A 19,353-nucleotide genomic window follows, 5' to 3' on the forward strand; every position below is an offset into this window, starting at 1 on the left:
GCATTTCCCTCGATCCCATCCGGCCTGCAATGACATGAGAAATGAGCCTTATCGGGATTCTTTAGCACTCACTTGACTCTAGGGCTCGAGATCTTTTGGTCTTGTGCAATTCACTGCTTCGACCCACGGTGACCTTGAGAAAATGGCGTCGGAAGAGAGAACGAACGAAGGACTTCACGCGATCAGCGTGTCGGCGCCGAGAAGCCCGAAATCGCGATGAGGTTGACATTTCTTCAGCATGTCAGCAGAGGTCTCATCGGAACATTTTGTCACGTAGATGGTCCGTCTCACGAATCTAAGTAGAACTGCCTGGCGGCATCAGTCTGACACAGGGGACTCTTTGCCCACTTCGTCTCGCTCCAGTCATGACTGCATTTCAGAGACGTGTCTTACCCACAACCATCTTCTGCTACCAGCTATGTCTCAATGAACGGCACTCGTCCATGCGAACCGCTAGCTTGGCGAGACAGAGAATTCCATGTCTATTGGCTTGAAACGAGATGGAACTGTGCCCCAAACAACTGAGGCATTACTTGTGGTGGACAGTTTTGGAACCTATCTTGTCATTACAGCTGGAGTCCATGCTGAGCACGCTGTGATGTCTTGGTTGTTTTATGCTTTCTGGGAGTGCAGGGTTTCTAGAGAACAGAGCTGAAGCGATGATTGAAGATGTGAGAAGCGACTGCGTAACCGGACTTGCTAAAATGAAATCTTATCTAGCTAAAATGAAATCTGCCCTACTTAAATGCTATCAGCTCACTAAAGACTCTAAGGACTCTACACTGTATTACCTCCCCCAACCCTCTATTTCTAGAGCAAGGAGCGACGTACGCGCGCAGACGGCTTGCCGTCGATGCGTCGCGCGTACTCGAGCGGGCCGCCAGGCCAAAATTCGAGCAGGAAAAGGAGATACAAAATCTGGTCAAATTCCTTAGTAATCTTTGGTAACAGTAGATTTCACTTTAGCTAGATAAGATTTCATTTTAGCAAAACCGATGGCAGCAGCTAGATACTTGGACTCTGAATGCGTTTTTGATGTCATGTTGGGCAGGGAGAAAGGCTAGCTGCATACTACCTGTAACACGGTAGTAAAATCATGCATCACTCTTGCATCAATAGCGGCAAGTGTCGTTCACGAGCACGTGAGAGCCGAATTCATATTTTTGGGATGGATCTCGCGCTATGCACCCTGCTTGCTTTGATATCTTCTTCCATTTATTATACCACGAACGGCCCCGCGACACGACTGTGTTGTTATTCGTGACGTCGATCGATCTTCACCCGGATACTCCTGCAACAGCCCGAAGCCCTGGGCGTGTGAGACTTAGCACAGGCATAAAGCGGAAAGAACTTTCGGGGAATTTCAATCTTTGTTTGCCCTGGCTTGAATTTGGGTTTAACACTGAGACTTGTTTATCTCCTGAAGCCATCAGCGAACAGCCAGTCGTCCCAAGATGGACCTCGTGAAATCTGACCCTATAACGCAAAATGAGGCAGGAGTCGCGGCGGATCAGCCTTCGACATCAGGAGACGCAACTACGAGCGATATTTTGAAACTGCCTCGCAAGCTCCAGAGTCGCATATACGAGATGGTGCTGCGTGTGCCGCATCCGATCTATGTCTTCCAAGAAACAAACGAATTAGTCGAATCATTTGCCCCTGAAAAACCGGTTCAGTGGCTCGCGTTGCTACATGTCAGCAGACAGATCAATTCCGAAGCAAGTGCAGTACTATAACGCACCAACAAATTCAGCCTCCTGGAAATGACTCCAAAAGAGGTCGTGTTACTGAGACACTTCCTGAATGGCATAGGGCCTCGAAATGCGAGCTCTATTCACTACCTTTGTGTCAGCTTTCCGTATATCGAAAGTCGACCCAAGAACTGCCAAATTCGAGCAGACAGCGCAGAGATGCTTGCGGTTCTTGAAAAGAAGTGCACAGGACTCAGAACCCTGGAGCTTATGATCCACAGCAAAGATCGCGGCTGGTTGACTTGTAACAACGCAAATACTACACAATATGTCTTGAAAGTGTTGTCGCACATCGATGTGAAGCTCAAGGCCATCGTCAGCATAGAGCAGGTATGCATAAGAGTTCACAGTGGAGCTCTACATTTTTCGATCTCCGACCATATGCGGCACTTGGGATGGGAGGTCCTTGTCTAGACGAACGAATTATGACAACAGACGCTGGAATACTGGTATACCATATTTCGGCGGAGGGTTCACGGTCGCGACTGAGCCATTGAGTTGTTCATTGCTTGATCGCAGAACCCATGCCATCGACTCAGTTCGATGACAGATGAACGGCCGTCAGACTATGCAAAAAAGCGAACGGCGACGTGAGGAGAGGCTTGTGGAACCTGCGATTAGCCCTTGCTGCTCTCCATACCGGACCAAAATTTTATGAGACTCCTGGGGTGGTTGCGCCCTACGCTTCGTGGTAATTATCGCAACTCAACGAATCTCGAGTGTCACTGAGCCACGTTCGCTTTGTAAGATGAATGGTATAGTGGATGGTGCAATTCGCCCATCCAAGACATATCTCTACCGTTCATAGGCAAAGCCCAACGGAGTACATCTACGGCATAAGCTGTCATGGGCCAATAACAAGAATTGCAAAGCATTGATTTCAGACGATCTCGTAGATCGCATCTTGTCCTTGTGTAGCACACTACATGCGCTCGTGGTGAACCAAAAAGATTAAGAGACTGCCAGACATAACTTCACAACGACGACCATGACAAACAGCTGATCAGGCTGTGGGATGCGAACCGAAAACAAAAAAAGATGTCGGCTAGGCTAATGCTGCTCTCCATCAGGCTGAGAAATGGTCAGTAATGGAACCCTGATGGAGTGTTAACTCTTGCACTCACGAATCGAACCCTGGTCTCCCGCGCTTGAGATTAATTCAATGACAAGCGGAAATCATGACCACTAGACCAATGAAGAGATTAATTGATGAGAACGAAGCAGAATTTTACGTACATGACCCTCCGAAAATAGCTGAGCGAAAGCGCACGATGCCTGCTACCTCAACAGCCGAAGGAAATAACAGTCCGTCGTTCAGCGATGGTTGGAGAAGCTCCGGAGTGACCTCAGAAGGCTCAAGTCTGCAGCAAATGATAGCGTGCGGTCGAACGCCAAGCCCGCATGTCTGACTAAGACGAACCGTGAAGCTGGGAAACCATGCGTGTGATGAACGCCAGAAGGAACACCCAGTCTATAACAAAGGTCAGTATCAGCGACTATTCTCTATCATACTACTAATGACACTTTGAAGAAGTTATTGTACTTCACTGGTTAAGACGCTACCTTGGACACCGGACCGGTTGGCAGAACCTGTTCGGGTACTAATCTAACGACAACGTGCCCCACTTTATCCTGATCGGCCTTACACCTTGGACTCCACAGCTTCTGTTCTCTTGCAACCATGAAATGAGCGATACATGCAATACATCAGTCCAAAGTGGGCGGGCGCAAGAAAGGAAGTCTTGCGACCCTTGTCGGTGCGTCTGCTCATCACCCATCCTCATAGGTCCCACCGAGCCGTACTGAGGTGCATCTACAGTCGAAAGAAGATCAAATGTCCTGGTCAAAAGCCAGCGTGCTCAACCTGCACTCGAATGGCACAACAGTGCGTGTACTCGCATCGTGCTCTATACCGTGCGCGTTCAAGTCATGGGGCGGACGCCGGTAGGCGGGCCACGAAAGCGTAAGCCAAGTACAATTATTGATCTCGTGTTGACCAAGGATATCTGACCTCACGTAGCCGTACTCCAGCACGCATTACAAGACTGGAGTCTCAAGTCAATGGCATATATAATCTGCTCCAGTACGCTATCCCGCAAACATTCCCGATCGGCGTAGCACACGTTCACACGAATCAGGAGACAAGGTACTTCCACTGGCCCTCCGAATCACTCGACACGGCATGACAAGAGCCAGCGCCGACCCCGGAACGACACATTCATTGCAAACGCTGACGACGGTGATGGGGAATCATCCTACCAGGAAGGTGCTGATGCTCAGGATGGGCGCTCATTCCTAAACAGCATGCAAGCTATGATACTGTATAGCCATCTGGCAGATGTCTATCGATCATTTATTCACCTACAGCCTCTTCCGTTGTTCGACGAAGATCAGCTGCATGGCGAAATTACACAACAGCGTGGCCGCACGTATTTGTTGCACGCTTTTTGTGCGCTCACTTTGGCCTTCTCTGATCACGAGCTGTACAGAGACAAGCGATCAGAGCTGGTTGCAGGTTTCGCAGAGTCCGCACGGCACATGGTTCTGCCGTTGGCCGCTGAGGGATCTTCGAGACTGGACGTGCTTCGAACACTTTGTCTTTTGGCGTTGACTGAAATAAAATGTAAGACGCACTACGCATTACGCAGCATGGCTGTATGAGGTAGCTGATGATTTCACTTTTGCTGCTTCAGTACAGGATCCCACACGCGCGTGGATGACGATCGGAACGGCTGTGCAATTGCATGCGCTCCAAGCTTCGATCATTCCCTCAATGAAGATCCCGAGCCACGATGATCTGTCGGAACAAGCCCAAAGTCTGTCGCTCAAAAGTGCATCTGCGAGAGTGGCATGGTGTGTATTGCTGCTGCAGCGTTGTTTCTTTCCAAATAGTCCGGAGCAAGATTATTCTGCTCCGAAGTGGATCCCAGGTCTCCCAAGCCACTCGTACCCACATGCGATTCTGGCAGCCATGGGAGATACGCTTGACGACGTGAAGCGAGAAGACAAAGACATTGGCATCAACGCATATGCATGGGAGTGGATGGCCGTATCTGGTCGCGTCATACATTGGATCCATCGTCTGCGTCAACAATTGACAGCTACGCCTTCATTACGCACTAGTGTTCTCCCGGCATGGGCGGAAGGCTCGTCATACACGCTTCTGAATAACCTGCTTTTCGAGACTGAGGCTAGGTTGCATCCCAGACACTTACTTAGACACACAGGACCCCTGACTACGTGGACTTCGGCAGAACTCGAGCAGCACCGAGACTACTGGCGGCCATGGCTGATCATGCAGATCACATCTCACGCGATACCTGCTCTACTCAATCACCCTTTCATACATATACTATTGTTGCGGAGTAATGGCGGAAATGATGGTCGTTACCACTCGCGACATTTTATGCAGCAAGTGATCGACCAGGCCCTTTTCCACTCGGGTTGGGTCTCTCGTCTGATCGCGATGCTACGCGACAGCGGTCTCGCCATTTGCGATCCCTTCATCGGGCATTTGGTCATGGCGGTGGCCACTATTCCATGGTTCTTCCAGTTTGCTGAGGACGAGAAGATTGTGAGCAGGGCAGTGGATGATCTCAGCATTGCAAAAGGTTTCCTGGCTGGCCTCGCGGAACAGTGGCCTCACGTCGGCCGAAAGGTATGATTCTGCCCTGATTGATGTGTCGGCCGCTTGGCTTTTCTGACTGCGAAAACAGCTTGAACTATTCGAAGAGCTCCAGTGCAGTGCTGCTGTTCAGACGGCACTACCTGCTGAAAGCGACGGGGTCAGGAAAGGAGCACTCGTTAAATTCCGATCAGCATTGATCTGGGAATTGCTCGATCCGACACCTATGCGCCGCTCCTTCGACAACGAACTTGATAATCGCGCCAACGCCGATGGCTGGAAGAGCGCTGACCATAACGTTGACGACAGCTCGCTACCAAGCGCCACAATACACGTAACGACTCGATTTACACAGCCAGTCGAAGATGACAGACCTATTGGCACTGGCGAGACGAGATCTTCGATGAGCAATGAAGGCGGAGATGAGGCCAGCGTTGCGACCGTGCCAGCGACAATACCCGTGACTGATGAGAGCATGAACTTTGTGCCTTTTTGGGACGATGCGTTGGATCAGCTCTCCATGAACGAATTGTTCCCTTCCTTCTTGGACATGAACTGGATGAATCGATAGCGGGAGTGCTGTCATACTTGCTCGTTGGTCCACGAAAGCTCGGTCTCATCTGAGATCATAATTTCGCAACAGGCTCCACCGTCAGTGTTCCTGTCTTTGCAATCAGGTACTCCTCAATAGCGACCTGCAGACCGGCCTCTTTCCCGTAGCCTGACGATTTGATACCACCGAAGGGCGACTCAGCACACGATGCGTTGCCTGATCATTGATCTCTCAGCTGAAGTGCGACCCAAATGGGCGGAAACACTTACCGGTATTCATACCGACCATTCCAGCTTCAAGACTTTCCAACAAGCGGTAAGAGCGAGAGACGTCTCTCGTAAAGAAGTACGCCGCAAGCCCCATGTCCGTATCATTTGCTGCCTTGACAGCTTCTGCCTCTGTGTCGAATCGATAGAGAGCCAACAGAGGACCGAAGATCTCCTCCTGGCTTGTGAGCATGTTGGCCTTCATATCTGCAATGATGGTTGGTTGCCAGAAGTTGCCTCTGGACACTTTAGCCCTGTGGCCACCGCAGAGGATTCGGCCTCCTTTTTCGACTGCATCTGCAACATGTCGCTCAAGCTTGTCAAGCCCGCGAGATGTTGTCAAAGCCCCCATCGTTACTCCCTCCTCTGCACCATGGCCCACACGAATTCGTTCACTTGTTGCGTCTCGAATCATCGCAGCGAATTTATCGTAAACGCCACTCTGCACATACACCCGATTTGCATGTGTGCAAGCTTGTCCAGCAGTTCTCCATTTCAGAACCATGAGCGCTTCCACAGCGGCCTGCAGATCCGCGTCGTCGAAGACGAGAAAAGGACAATTGCCTCCGAGCTCGAGGGTCAGCTTCTTCAAGCCAAAGCTGCAATGCGATGCAATTATTTGTCCGACGGTCGTGCTTCCAGTAAATGTGACTTTGCGAACAAATGGATGTTTGCACAGTGCCTCGCTTGTTCCAGGGGTTGACTTGTCGTCGGTAGTAATAACGTTCAACACTCCAGGAGCAAACCCCGCCCTGATCGCCAGGTCTGCTAATGCCAGCGTACTGAGAGGTGTCTCCGGAGATGGTTTGACAATCATAGTACATCCTGCGGCCAAAGCTGCTGCAACCTTGCGAATCACCATGGCCACTGGGAAGTTCCATGGCACAAGGGCAACACTGACTCCAATCGGTTGTTTTATGACGAGGGTCCGACGGTTCGAGACTGATGGTTGGGCTATGCTACCGCGGACTCGTTCTGCTTCTCCTGCGAACCACCAAGCGAAGCCGAGGGCATAGTCCACTTCACCGAGAGCTTTGGCCATTGGTTTTCCTGTTTCGTAAACGACCAACTTCGCGATGTCGCTTCGTGCATCTGTGATGAGTTTGTGAGGAGAGTCTGAGCTCGGATGCGAGGATTGATGTGGCGATATTCTCTTGAGTTCGAGGATGGGACGGTAAGTATTTATCAAGAATACAGCAAAGACACGCACGCACTCACTCAAATGCAGTTTGTGAAGACCTCACGTAGCGATCCACATCATCTGGCTCGTTGACTGGACATGATGCAAAGACGATGCCCGTGCCCGGATCTATCAATTATTAGACAAGCTGGCATAGTTGACAAGCGAACATAAATATCTGACCTTCGATGTCGAAACGTCGACCACCAATCGATTCCACCCAGCGGCCGTGCAGCAGAGACTTTTCGTGGAAGAGCGAAGGATCTTCCAATTGAAATGGGAGATTGGTAGCCATATTCGCGTGTGGCTCAGATGAAGTCAGTCGATGACTATGCGATATATGCGATATGATGACAGGCAAGTCTCCTACAAGGCTGCCATGCCACGGAATTTTCGTTTTCCGTGCCCTGGACGGAAGGGAGGCAATCCGGAATGTTCTCGCTGGAATCACTCGATTTTCCGCAGGGCAACGGAATTTTCATTGTAAGCCCCAAAATTCCGTGCCCAGTCAGCATTTTCCTTTCGCGGATTCAACTCAACACATCTTGGCACCATTGGTGTGCCTCAGCCTAACGTTCACGTGTGGTCGACATGCTTCGAGTGCAATTGTCCATCTACTGAAGTGGTAGACTTCGAGCTTCAATCCGTCGAATACCAGCTGAGCATCGGGAAAATGGCGCATGATGGGAAGTCAATGAATTTATTGGATTCAAACGAGCACTACAATCTAGACTTTGCATGCGAGCAACACTCCTCAGCCACACTACTACCAACCAGGACAGACCTGTTCACCGACTGCTTCGAAGTCGCAACGTCGAGCCCCGGGTTTCCTCTGAAAAAGTTTGCAGGCTTGAGAGTGACTGTCATCTTTTCTGATGGCATCACCGGCCAGTCCTCGATGCGTGGGTTGTGAGTAGATCCAAAAGTGTGCCAAACTACAATATCCTCGTTTCGTACTGATGTGGGCGCATCGGGGTCCTGACGCCTTCGTTTGATCCCAGTCGCAATGCCCTCATTGCCCAAAGACTGCATGGTGTGCCGCCCCGCAGGAAACATTTCTTCGTCATTGTAGCGCGTTACCCAGACCGCGTACTGGCCAAACTCGGATCGTCGGGCGTGATACGAGTCGGGATGGGCGAGAAGCGTTTGACTTGGAGAGGGAAAGAGCTTGAAGCCGACTGGAGTACTGGTGATGGGGTTGATGCTTTGCTCGTTGATGATCTTAAAGACTCTTCCCTTGGAGATGTCCAGATCGAACCCGCCTTCTTCTTCGACGATAACTTGTTTCGTAGCATACCCGACTCGGTGCGGATCGAAAGCATGCTCTTCCATCTCTGCAGACGACATCGCGTGGGACTCCTCTATTTGAAGAGAGTTGTGGTGGCCATCAAGTGCGGGATCAATCCGGAGGCTGAACAGATGTTGGTGGTATGGTGCAAGCACACCTGGAGCTACCACCGTGCCAAAAGGAACTTCATCTCCAATGTCGATGGGCACTGTGGACAGAATGCCGGTGGCACGTACCTCGTAATGTATCGAGCCGTCCTGTCCAAATTGGAAGGCGAATATGTACTCGTAGTTGCTCACCGTGATGATGGTCTGCAGCACAAGAATGCGAGCACGGGTGACAACTGCATTGTTTGTGCGAAAATTGGTGTGCTTCCAAAGAATACCATCATCTTGTTCATGGCAGCAAACGACGTTGGGCATCTTCAGAGGCTTGCCTGAGCTGGTATTGTGCCATGCATCAAAATATTTGATCGATCCCAGACAGTCACAGCCAAGCCGTAGATTATTGGCATTGATACCAGCACCGTCGTTTCCGAGGTCGAATGCAGCTTTGCGCGTGAAAGGTGGTCGCGGATCTCCATATGGAACGAACATCTCTGCTAAAGACAGCCGGTAAAAGAGGCTCCTTCCATCGTAGCGGATATCGTGCAAGGTAAGCCCCTCGCGGTAGTTGAACCCTACCCTTAGACTCCACTTCTCCCACTTCAAGAGGTTTCCCTGTGTCTCGAAAGACACGCCCTCAGGCTGCACAACTTGAAGAGGCTTGGTGGTTGTACGTTGCGAGGAACGTAGGTCGGGATGATATTCACTCTCATCACAAGGTTGAATCCTCCGCCTGTCGAAAGCTCGCGCCTCATCGTGGATCTCTGTCTCGTTTGCAGCGGATGGCAGACGGTACACTTTTTGAACTGTCAAATCTTCCGACACTTCAGCGCATATGTCTAGGGGATATGCGTAATAGTTTGCGTCTGGGTTGTCCCCAAACAGCATGTAGAACCAACACTAAACAAGAACTTAGTGATGCTTTTGGAGAATGCGAAGAAGAAAGCGCGTACCATGGTCGTTCGTTCCGTCATATCATTCTCCCCGTCCGTCGCATATGCCCATGCTTCGACAATGACATGTGCATTATCCGGCAGCTTGAGAGTGTCGATCTGCTTCTGAACTCTTGGGTCTGCGCGACATGCCTTCTCCACAGCTTGCATGTAGTCAGAGTCGATATAAGAGTGCTTTCCCACGAGATGCGTGTCTGAAGTCATGGCACGCTCGTCCAGGTTGACAATGAGCTCTCGGAACTCGGTTCTTCCTTGTCGTGTGACAATGATCTGACAGCGAGCGAGTCTACATGGCGGCTGCGGGGGCAACCCTGTTGACACGCGCTCCGCATCGAGGTATTTGATCATCTGACATTTTGCCGGCTCCTTGAGGGTGATAACACGGAAATTAATCTGATATTCAGAGAACCGTGAACGAACAATGGCCGCAGCTTGTGTTATCTCACCCGGCTGCAGTGGATCGAAAGGGTGAGGGTGTACGGGAGGCATTTGAATCGAAGATGTGGAATGGTACTCAGTGAGACTGAAAGTGTTGTCAAATCTTATGAACGAGAGGTCATATTTTACAGAAGAGATTCACTGCGAGGCTAGTCACAAACGTTTGTAAGGCGTGGCGCTCGGGCCGGTGGCCTACGTAATGCCACGCTTGTTCTACAATTTTCCGTGGTAGTGAGTTTGCGAATTATCCGCTCACGTGATACCTTGTCTGTATCTCCTCAGACGATCTCATCATGTATTCGGCGTACCCTCTGGCTGTTCCTCCGGTTGTATACCTCCAATCATGACCAAGATTCCACATCATTCAAGAGAGCCAGAGATCGGCCAGGACTTCGACGACGTAACGTCCTTGACTCAAGCTCTCGTTAGGATCAACTCCGCAAGCCCGACGCTTGGTTTCGTCGCCGGGCCAGGGGAGACAGCCGTGGCCAAATTTGTGAGGTCATGGCTACAGGCTCGCGATATCGGGACACACTGGCTGGAGAAGACACCAGGACGTCCATCAGTAGTAGGCATCGTGCGAGGCTCTGGAAATGGGAAGACCTTGATGCTGAACGGTCACATGGATACTGTGACGCTAGAGGGATACGATGGTGATCCTCTCGCTGGTCGTATTGAAGGAAACAAGATGTACGGCAGGGGAGCTGCCGATATGAAGAGCGGCCTGGCTGCAGCCATGATTACGCTGTCCCGGGCAAGAGCTTTGCAACTTGCTGGTGATGTCATTTTGGCGGCTGTTGCTGATGAAGAAGACGCGAGCATTGGAACGATGGAGGTAATCGAAGCTGGGTGGCGAGCGGATGCTGCGATCATAATGGAGCCGACAGGCATGGATATAATTGTGGCTCATAAAGGGTGAGAATCGTGTTCAACAAGCCTACAATCATCAAAGCTGTCCCATTTGAAACATTTGCTGACCTTTGCGATGATCCATCTGTAGATTTGTCGTTTACGAGATGACCATCTTCGGGGTCGCGGCGCATGGATCAAGACCGGAGCTGGGAGTTGATGCCATCTGTAAAGCGGGCCATGTGCTGGTAGCAATCGATGCGCTGGGGAAACGACTGCAAAATACAGCTTGCTCCAGCAGCAGGCCTGAGGTCGATGTGCCGAGTGTACACGTCGGCCTAATCAAGGGTGGAGAAGAGATCTCGTCGTTCCCGGCCAAGTGTACGCTTTGGGTCCAGCGACGCTTAACGCCAGACGAGACAGCAGAATCTGCTCGATTGGAGCTTCACGCCATACTGTACCAGCTTGCTACTGCGGACGTCGATTTTCGATTTGAGCTAAGGACCCTCATGGCGCGTCTGCCGTATGTTATCGCAGACAGTGATCCATTTGTGCAGCTAGTCGCTCGACACGCAACGTCAGTGATGAAGACTCCAGCGGTACTGAGAGGGGAAAAGTAATGGACCGACATGGCTCTGCTTGGCGCCGCAGGTATTCCAGGGGTGGTCTGGGGTCCTCGAGGATTTGGTCTGCATTCGAAGCAGGAATGGGTCGAGATCGATTCCATATACGAGCTTGTGACGGCGCTAGTTGCAATCGCGAATGAGTTCTGTCGCTGATGGTGATAACGCCCGGGTAACAGCGTCCAATCGATGTTGTCTGTATGCGAACGTCCGCCCGAAGTGGACGCCATGCGATCTGTGACTGGCGGACCTTTTGAGCCCACCGCCTTCAGGTTCTCCATATTTATCATCAGCCACGGATCGCTCTCTCAAATCTTCTCGCCGATCGGGCTGCACGGTCACTGCCTTCAAAGTCAAGTCTTCTCAAGCTGGACATACTTCTCTCCAGTCTCAAGCCAGCCATACTCTTGTGCCCTCGAACTACTGATCTCGTGACCCTTTCGGCGCAAGGAAGACCTCGAGAATACAATCAGCTAAGTGATTTGCCCCTGTGGTATACGATTTCCCGCGTCCGTAAGAGCCGTTCAGGGCAGAAGATACAATTTCATCTGTTATCGCAGACTCCGCTAGTCTTTGTCTCGATCTCCGTGAAACGCCCAGAAGCTAGATTGAGTTGCTTAGCTATCGAGGATTTGAGGTAGAGTTTCGGTACGTAGTTAAGACGATCCTTCTACTATACTAAGTAAGTATCTAGTGCTCTTGAAAAGTGTATCTATAGTTACTTATAGGGATTTATCTTTCTCTACTAGCTTCTCCTTCTATAGAAATTTATCTAATCTATCTCTCTTATAGCTATAATAACGCTACGTCCTATCGTTCTAATATAATACTATATCTATCCGACTAAGAGAACTAAAGTTAATAAATCGAGAGAAAATACGAAAAGAAGAGCTCGCTACTTCTATTTTAATATAAGAGGTATAGTAATATAGTACTTTTATAGCTAGCTATTATCTATAGAGAAAAGATTATTAAGTCTCCTCTATTATAGTAGTAAGATAACTATTCGCCGACTACTCGGTCTTTATTCGGGCGTCCGCTTTAAGCGCTTAGCTTACTAGATACGTTTAATAGTATAGTTAGTTTAGACTATAAGGCGTAGTACTATAGTACTATTATAAACTTATCGGAGTCGTTATTTAGAAGCTAAGACTATAGTACTAGTCGGATAAGATTTTATAGAGCTAGATCGACTCGTATTACTTAAAAGAGACGAATAAGAAGAAAGTAGTTAGTAGAAATTAATAAGTATATAGAAGAGGTCTCTAAAGCTTTACTAAGGAATATATATATAGAGTATAGTATTTAATTACTAATTAATTAATTAGAAGTAATTAGTTAATTAAATTAGTTTTAATTTTAATTATTAGATTTTTAACTAATTAGCTTAATTAGAGGTAATTAAGTAATTAGTTTAAAAATACGTAAATCTATAGTAGAGCGCTTTCGTAAGCTCTAAGAGGCTACTATAAACGCTTAAGAGAGTCTAGTTTAGTTATAAACTATATATTAAAATTAAAAATATAAATAGTAAAGACGAAGTAACTACTAGCGATAGCTAGTAAACTAAAGAGATAGATAGGAGAGCCTCTAGCGATAGTAGCGGAGGAATAGGCAGTTAACTAAAGCCTCCGCTAGCGACGCTAAAGGTTACTCCGAAGAGCGTAATACGCTCTATAAACCTAGTAACTACTATACTAATATACTAGATATAAATAGACCTAATAGATAGACTTAATAGAGCTAGATAGGTCCTCGAGACTAAAACCTTCTTACTTAAGAACTCTATCCTCTCTATCTTCTACGATATATACGAAGTCGCGTTTCTACTCCTCCTCGGCTCTATCTAGAGCGACCGAATCGACTAGCTTACTAAAGAAGTAAGCAAACTCGCCGCTATAATATATATAGCGACTCTAAAGACTACCTCTCCTACGACTATTAAAAGAGAATAGGATACGTACTATATACTCGTAGTTAGTTATATAACTACGATCCGAGTACTAGAAGGAAAGGAACGCGAAGCTCTAAAAGAGAAGTTCTATATAGATATTCTTAAGAGTATTAAAACTATAGGTAGCAACGTAGTCGAAGTCTAGAAAACCCGCGAAGAGATAAGAGTATTCGCTACTAGCGAGGCTAGCCTAAAGGAACTAGAAAAAGACGAAAAGTAGGTAATAGTTTGCCTCGAGAAGTCGGTAAGAATAGAGAAAGGCAGCTTCTAGCTACTAGTATATAACGTGCCGATAACTAGTATATAAATAAACGTAAACGATACGATTATATAGTTTATCTAAAGTAATAGGATACTATACTCTAGCTTAGTTATCGAACGGATATTCTTCCTAAAAGGCTTAGCTTATAGAGTAGGTAGGAAGATAATAAGTATAGTTATCGAAGTAAATAATATCGAAACGGCTAGAGAAATCTACCTACGAGGCATTACTTACGAGAAGTACTTCCGGACGGTCGAACTATACTCCTCGAAGTATAGACCTATATAATATAGGAAATATATATAATAGAGCTATATCGAGAAGTACTATAAGATAGAAGTAGAGTATAGAAAGTATATAGAGAAATACGAGATAAGTATATATATAGCTAGTAGTAATAAGTATACTAACTATAGAGAGAAATATATAGTATAGTAGTTAGAATACTAAGTAAGATAGATATAGAAGGAGAAGGTATAGAGAGCCTATATCGCGCTATATAATATCCTCGACCGAATAATAATAAAGATAAGCCTAATAATAGAGAGGATAGGCCTACTACTACCTCTACTACTACTACCGGCACCTATATACGATACGGAGAATAAGCGCCTAAGAGCAGAGTCCCCGATAGATATAATACTAGCTAGGCGAGAGCTAGAGAGGCCGAGGAATATAGATATTATATAAATAGTAAAAGACTATAGCTAGAGTAAGATTATAAGCTTTATAGGAGGCAATAACTATACTTTCGATATACGTATCCTCCTTTCTAGCGCGTCTAAAGCCTTACGATATATAATACCGGCTAGGAACCTAATAGACGATAATATAGTAGACGATAATAAATAATATACCTACTCTTACTATCCTATAGTATAATATAAACTATAGTAGAAATAAGATAATAATCCTTTTTCTATAAGTACTCGACTCGAAGAGATACTATATAGTTACTATTTAAGAACCTTAGATTAATCTATCTATAAAACTAATATCCTAAATACTAGAGTACTATTATATTATCTCTAGATCGGGAACTACGAGAACGTATATATATATCTCTAAAGAAATCGACCTCTAGACGTAGAAAGCTATAACGGTAGAAAACGATATCGTTATAGTTAAAGTCGAAATATACTACGGAAGTATAGTAGTCCTTAACTACTATAATCTACTATAACTAATAGAGAGCTACGAAGAGAGGATACTTCCGACTATCGGGAGACTCCTTAAGGATAAATAGTAGTTTATAATAGTCGGAGACTTTAACCTATACTACCTAGAATAGTTAGAAGGTAACTCTCGACTATACCGGATAGCGTTAAAGCTAAGAGCTATTATAGAAACTAACGACGTATAACTAGCTATACCTAAGAGACTTATTACCTAGGAATCTCTAAGAAGCCGATAGATACTAGATCTCTTATAGGTTAGTAGAGATATATTCCTTAGCTTTACCTAGTATAAGGTAGAAGAGGAACTAGATTATAGCTCCGACTACTAGCTTATAGCTACCGAACTCCTCCTATCCTATAAGTATATCTAACGTAAGCTACGCCTATAATAGAAGAAGGCCGACTAGGAAGGAGTTAGAGAAAATATAAGAGCAACTATAGACGAAATTACTACTCGACGCCTAGACTCTACGACAGATATTAGCCGAATAGCCGTCGACCTAACTACTACGATTACGCTCGTAATCTAGGCAAAAGTACCGGTTGCAAAACTCTTACTATACGCTACTATATAGTAGACTACGGAATATAGCTACCTTACGAAATAGGCCCGCTAGGTAAAGTAGGTATAGCAAAGAAGCAGAGACGTTCTTAACTATATTCTATACCGAAAGGCCGAGAACGAAAAAAAAAAACAAATTCGACGTAATATAATATAAGTATAGCGAGAGACCGTCCGAGAAGTTATAGCTAATAATAGCAAAGTATAGAAACTAGCGAAATAGGCGAGATAACCGAAATAAGCTACTCTTCTCTAATTCTTTTCTATTCGATCCTAAAGCGGCTATCTATAAGATAGTAATAAGAGTAAAGCGAGAGCCCTAGTAGTATACTTCTTCCCGCTACTAGTTAACGTAGACCTAAGCGATATCTAGCTAGTTTAAACTCTAATAATCTCTATCGACTAAGAGATTATAATAGAAGATATACTTAAAGCGATAAAACGACTTTCGAAAAACAAGGCACCCGGCCTAGATATAATCCTAAACGAACTCCTTAAGGCGTATACTAGTACGCTCGCTCTAGCTCTATCTAATATCTTCTCTATATATATAAGACTAGGCTTCTACCTCGAAACGTAGAAAGACTTAACTATAGTAGTCCTATAAAAGCTCTAAAAACTAGACTATATAGAGGCTAAGTTATACCGACCGATCGCTCTACTTAATATAATAGCAAAGCTCCTTAAAGCTATTATAGCTCGATATATATTAGCTATTATAGAAGAAAGAGACCTACTTCTAGTAATATAGATAGGAGCCCGACTAAACCGCTCTACTCTATCTATACTAGAGTTAATAACCGAATAGATCTATATAGCGTAGAGCTACTCGAAGCCGAAGGTAGTATTAATACTCTATCTAGATATCTCTAGCGCCTTCGATAAAGTCTTATACGACTGCTTTATCTATATTCTATACTAGAAAGGATTCCTACTATAGCTAATATACTTCGTTACGTTATTCCTTATAGACTATACGACGAGCCTCCGACTCGGTAACGCTATAAGTAGCAAATAAGCAATAATAACGGGAATCCTATAAAGGTCTACTCTATCGCTAATCCTATTCCTATTTTTTGCGTCCGAACTTCTTCTATAGCTAAAGAGTAGAGAGACGATAGAGATAGAGTTCGTTAACGATATAGGAATACTAGTAGTCGGTACTACGACCGAGAGAAACTATAAAAGGCTAGAACGAGCCTATAAGAAGTATTATACCTAGGCCGAGCGATATAGAGCTAAGTTTACCTCCGATAAATACTAGCTAATCTACTTTATAAGGAAAAGAAAATAGAATAAAATAGTAAAGGTTATAATCGTAGAGTTTAATAGCGAACTAGTAGAATTACTACGCTTCCTAGAAGTCTAGGTAGACTCGAAGCTTAACTAGAAGGCGAATATAGAGGCTACTATATAAAAGGTAAGGGCGACTACTAAAGTACTATAAGGACTCTTATAGTCTACGTAGGGAGCCGACCTACTCTATATAAGATAAATATATAATATAATTATACGAACTATACTTATATATAGTAGACTAATATAGGCGATATAATAGCGAACGAATATATAACTCTTCGAAGTCGCCTAGAACGTTAACCTATACCGAATCGCCGGAGCCTACTATACTATACTAGTAGACGCGCTACGCTATAAAACAGGTACTCTATTAATTAAAGACTACCTATATAAGAAGACGTCCCGATATATCTAGAAGACAGAAAATCTAATAGTAATAGAATATATATAGCGTTAGTACTATAAGATTAGAAACTCGTACCGCCGATAATATATAGAAGATCTCCTCTATATAAGTAATACTTAACTCGGCCGCGATATATAGAAAGAAGCGCGGCCTAACGAAGTACGGAATAGATACGATATCCGATATCTCTAGTAGGAGGAAAGCTAGAGAACCGTAGTAGCCTAACGACGGGAGACAGACCTATAGGCGCCCCCTATATAGTATATATAAACGAGAGGAGACGATAACCGATACTAGAAATATAAAGAGCTCTCCCGCTCCGAGAGTACGGCCGTAATACTACTCTAAATAGAGTATATCGGGCTTAATATATACCTATATACGAGGAATATTCTAGGGTTCGATAGCTCGGTATATAAGTATAGAGCAAGACGATAAATAGAGAAATATATCCTACTCTAGTACTCGAATATAGTATAGAGTAGGAACGAGTTTATCCGATTAATAGAGAGTATAAATATATAGACTATACTATTAACTATAAGGAGGATAAAACTAGTAGTATAACGCCTAATAGTACTTAAGTGCCTCTAATAGTTCGTATAGGTAGAGGTAGAGCCGACGATAGAGTAGAGATAAGAGAGAGAGATAGGAAAAGAAGAGAGAGAAGAGAGCCTAGACTTAAGAGAGAATAGGTACTCGAGGATCGCTAATCTACAATCGTATATAACGATAACTCGATACCTAAAGGCGCCGTAATAAGTACGATATACGAAGTAAACGGAAGATAGGTTTTTATATTATAAGACTTTTCGCCCTCTAGATAAAAATATATAGATAGCTCTATATAGATCTAGATAGGAGCCGGTTTAGGAATATAAGACTTTATCTATCTATCTAAATATATATACTTTATATCTACTAGCGAAAAATATATAGTAGAATAACTCGGATATCTCGTAATAGATAGACTAATACGATACTATAGGTTTCCGAAGATCTTTATTACTAATAGAGATAAGTTATTTATATCGAACTACTAGAAAATACTTATTAGAACTATTAGGATTAAATATAAACTCTCTATAGCCTATTATCTAGAAATAGATAGATAAATAGAAAGAATAAACTAGACTCTAGAATAGTACCTACGATACTATATTAATTATATATAAGACAATTAGGTTATATTACTCCCTATAGTATAAATAGCGCTAAATAACTATAAATTAGAGACTATATAGGCTACGCTATTCTTCTCGAATTATAGACGAAATCCGAACCTATTCGGAGATCTATATAGTTATCTCTAAGCTAAGAGAGCTATAGTTATAGTATAGGATATAAAAACTATTTATAAGGAACTTAAGAACTATATCTAAGACTTATAAATAATAATCGCTAAATCTAGATATAATAAAAGAAAAATAGTACCTTAGCTTTAAAAGAGAGATAAGGTCTACTTTCTTATAAAAAATCTAAAAATAAGAAAGAAGACTAAAAAACTAGATTATATTAAAGTTAGACTATTTTTAATTAATAAAGTTAGAGGACTAGTTAACTACTAACTTAAGCTACTAAAAGATACGAAAATCTATCTAGTATTCTACGTATTACTACTAGAACCTACCGACGCCGAAACTCTATACTAAAAAATATTCTACTTCTAACTAGAAGAAGAAGACGAGTTCGAAGTCGAAAAAATCCTAGACTATAAGAATTAGAAATACTTTATTAAGTAGAAAGAGTACTACGAATCTAATAATACTTAGGAACTAGAAACGAACCTTATAAACTACTAGCTACTTCTTAAGTAGTTCTATTAATAGGCTCTACTATAACTCTATCGAGAAAACTCTAGAAGGTAGAATCTATAGAACTATCTATAGTACTCTAGATTAGAGAACTAAGAGCGAGACTAGACGAGTTTCTAGGAATAAGAAGAATACCTACCTATTCTATAATATACTTCTTCTCTTCTATCTTCTTAAGCTCTTACTTCTTAAGAGTACGACTAGCCTCTACTTTCTAGTCTAAAGTATCTAACTACTACTATAAATAT

General features: G+C 44.5%; 4 protein-coding genes and 1 non-coding gene across 5 annotated transcripts; 2 read left to right on the forward strand and 3 right to left on the reverse strand.

The window, feature by feature from the left end:
• Positions 1-2,861: 2,861 nt before the first annotated feature.
• Positions 2,862-2,952, reverse strand: RHO25_007086. The gene has a single exon. It is a non-coding gene; the product is annotated as a tRNA-Asp (tRNA).
• Positions 2,953-3,625: 673 nt separating this feature from the next.
• Positions 3,626-5,947, forward strand: RHO25_007087 (uncharacterized protein; the record flags this gene model as incomplete). The annotated part of the gene is made up of 5 exons (XM_023597865.2): positions 3,626-3,714; positions 3,772-3,834; positions 3,890-4,374; positions 4,445-5,409; positions 5,468-5,947. The coding sequence occupies 5 exons, from the start codon at positions 3,626-3,628 to the stop codon at positions 5,945-5,947; spliced, it is 2,082 nt and encodes a 693-aa protein (XP_023452304.1).
• A 55-nt stretch (positions 5,948-6,002) lies between these two features.
• On the reverse strand, positions 6,003-7,670 carry RHO25_007088 (uncharacterized protein; the record flags this gene model as incomplete). The annotated part of the gene is made up of 4 exons (XM_065602888.1): positions 6,003-6,145; positions 6,199-7,348; positions 7,440-7,504; positions 7,559-7,670. The coding sequence occupies 4 exons, from the start codon at positions 7,668-7,670 to the stop codon at positions 6,003-6,005; spliced, it is 1,470 nt and encodes a 489-aa protein (XP_065458960.1).
• A 425-nt stretch (positions 7,671-8,095) lies between these two features.
• On the reverse strand, positions 8,096-10,209 carry RHO25_007089 (uncharacterized protein; the record flags this gene model as incomplete). Its single annotated transcript, XM_023597866.2, has 2 exons — positions 8,096-9,667; positions 9,721-10,209. The coding sequence occupies 2 exons, from the start codon at positions 10,207-10,209 to the stop codon at positions 8,096-8,098; spliced, it is 2,061 nt and encodes a 686-aa protein (XP_023452303.1).
• A 292-nt stretch (positions 10,210-10,501) lies between these two features.
• RHO25_007090 (uncharacterized protein) lies at positions 10,502-11,627 on the forward strand (the record flags this gene model as incomplete). The annotated part of the gene is made up of 2 exons (XM_065602889.1): positions 10,502-11,073; positions 11,159-11,627. 2 exons carry the CDS (start codon positions 10,502-10,504, stop codon positions 11,625-11,627), a joined length of 1,041 nt encoding a protein of 346 aa, XP_065458961.1.
• Positions 11,628-19,353: the final 7,726 nt, after the last annotated feature.

The sequence above is a fragment of the Cercospora beticola genome, chromosome 4 (assembly GCF_033473495.1).
Source record: "Cercospora beticola chromosome 4, complete sequence".
NCBI lineage: Eukaryota > Fungi > Ascomycota > Dothideomycetes > Mycosphaerellales > Mycosphaerellaceae > Cercospora > Cercospora beticola.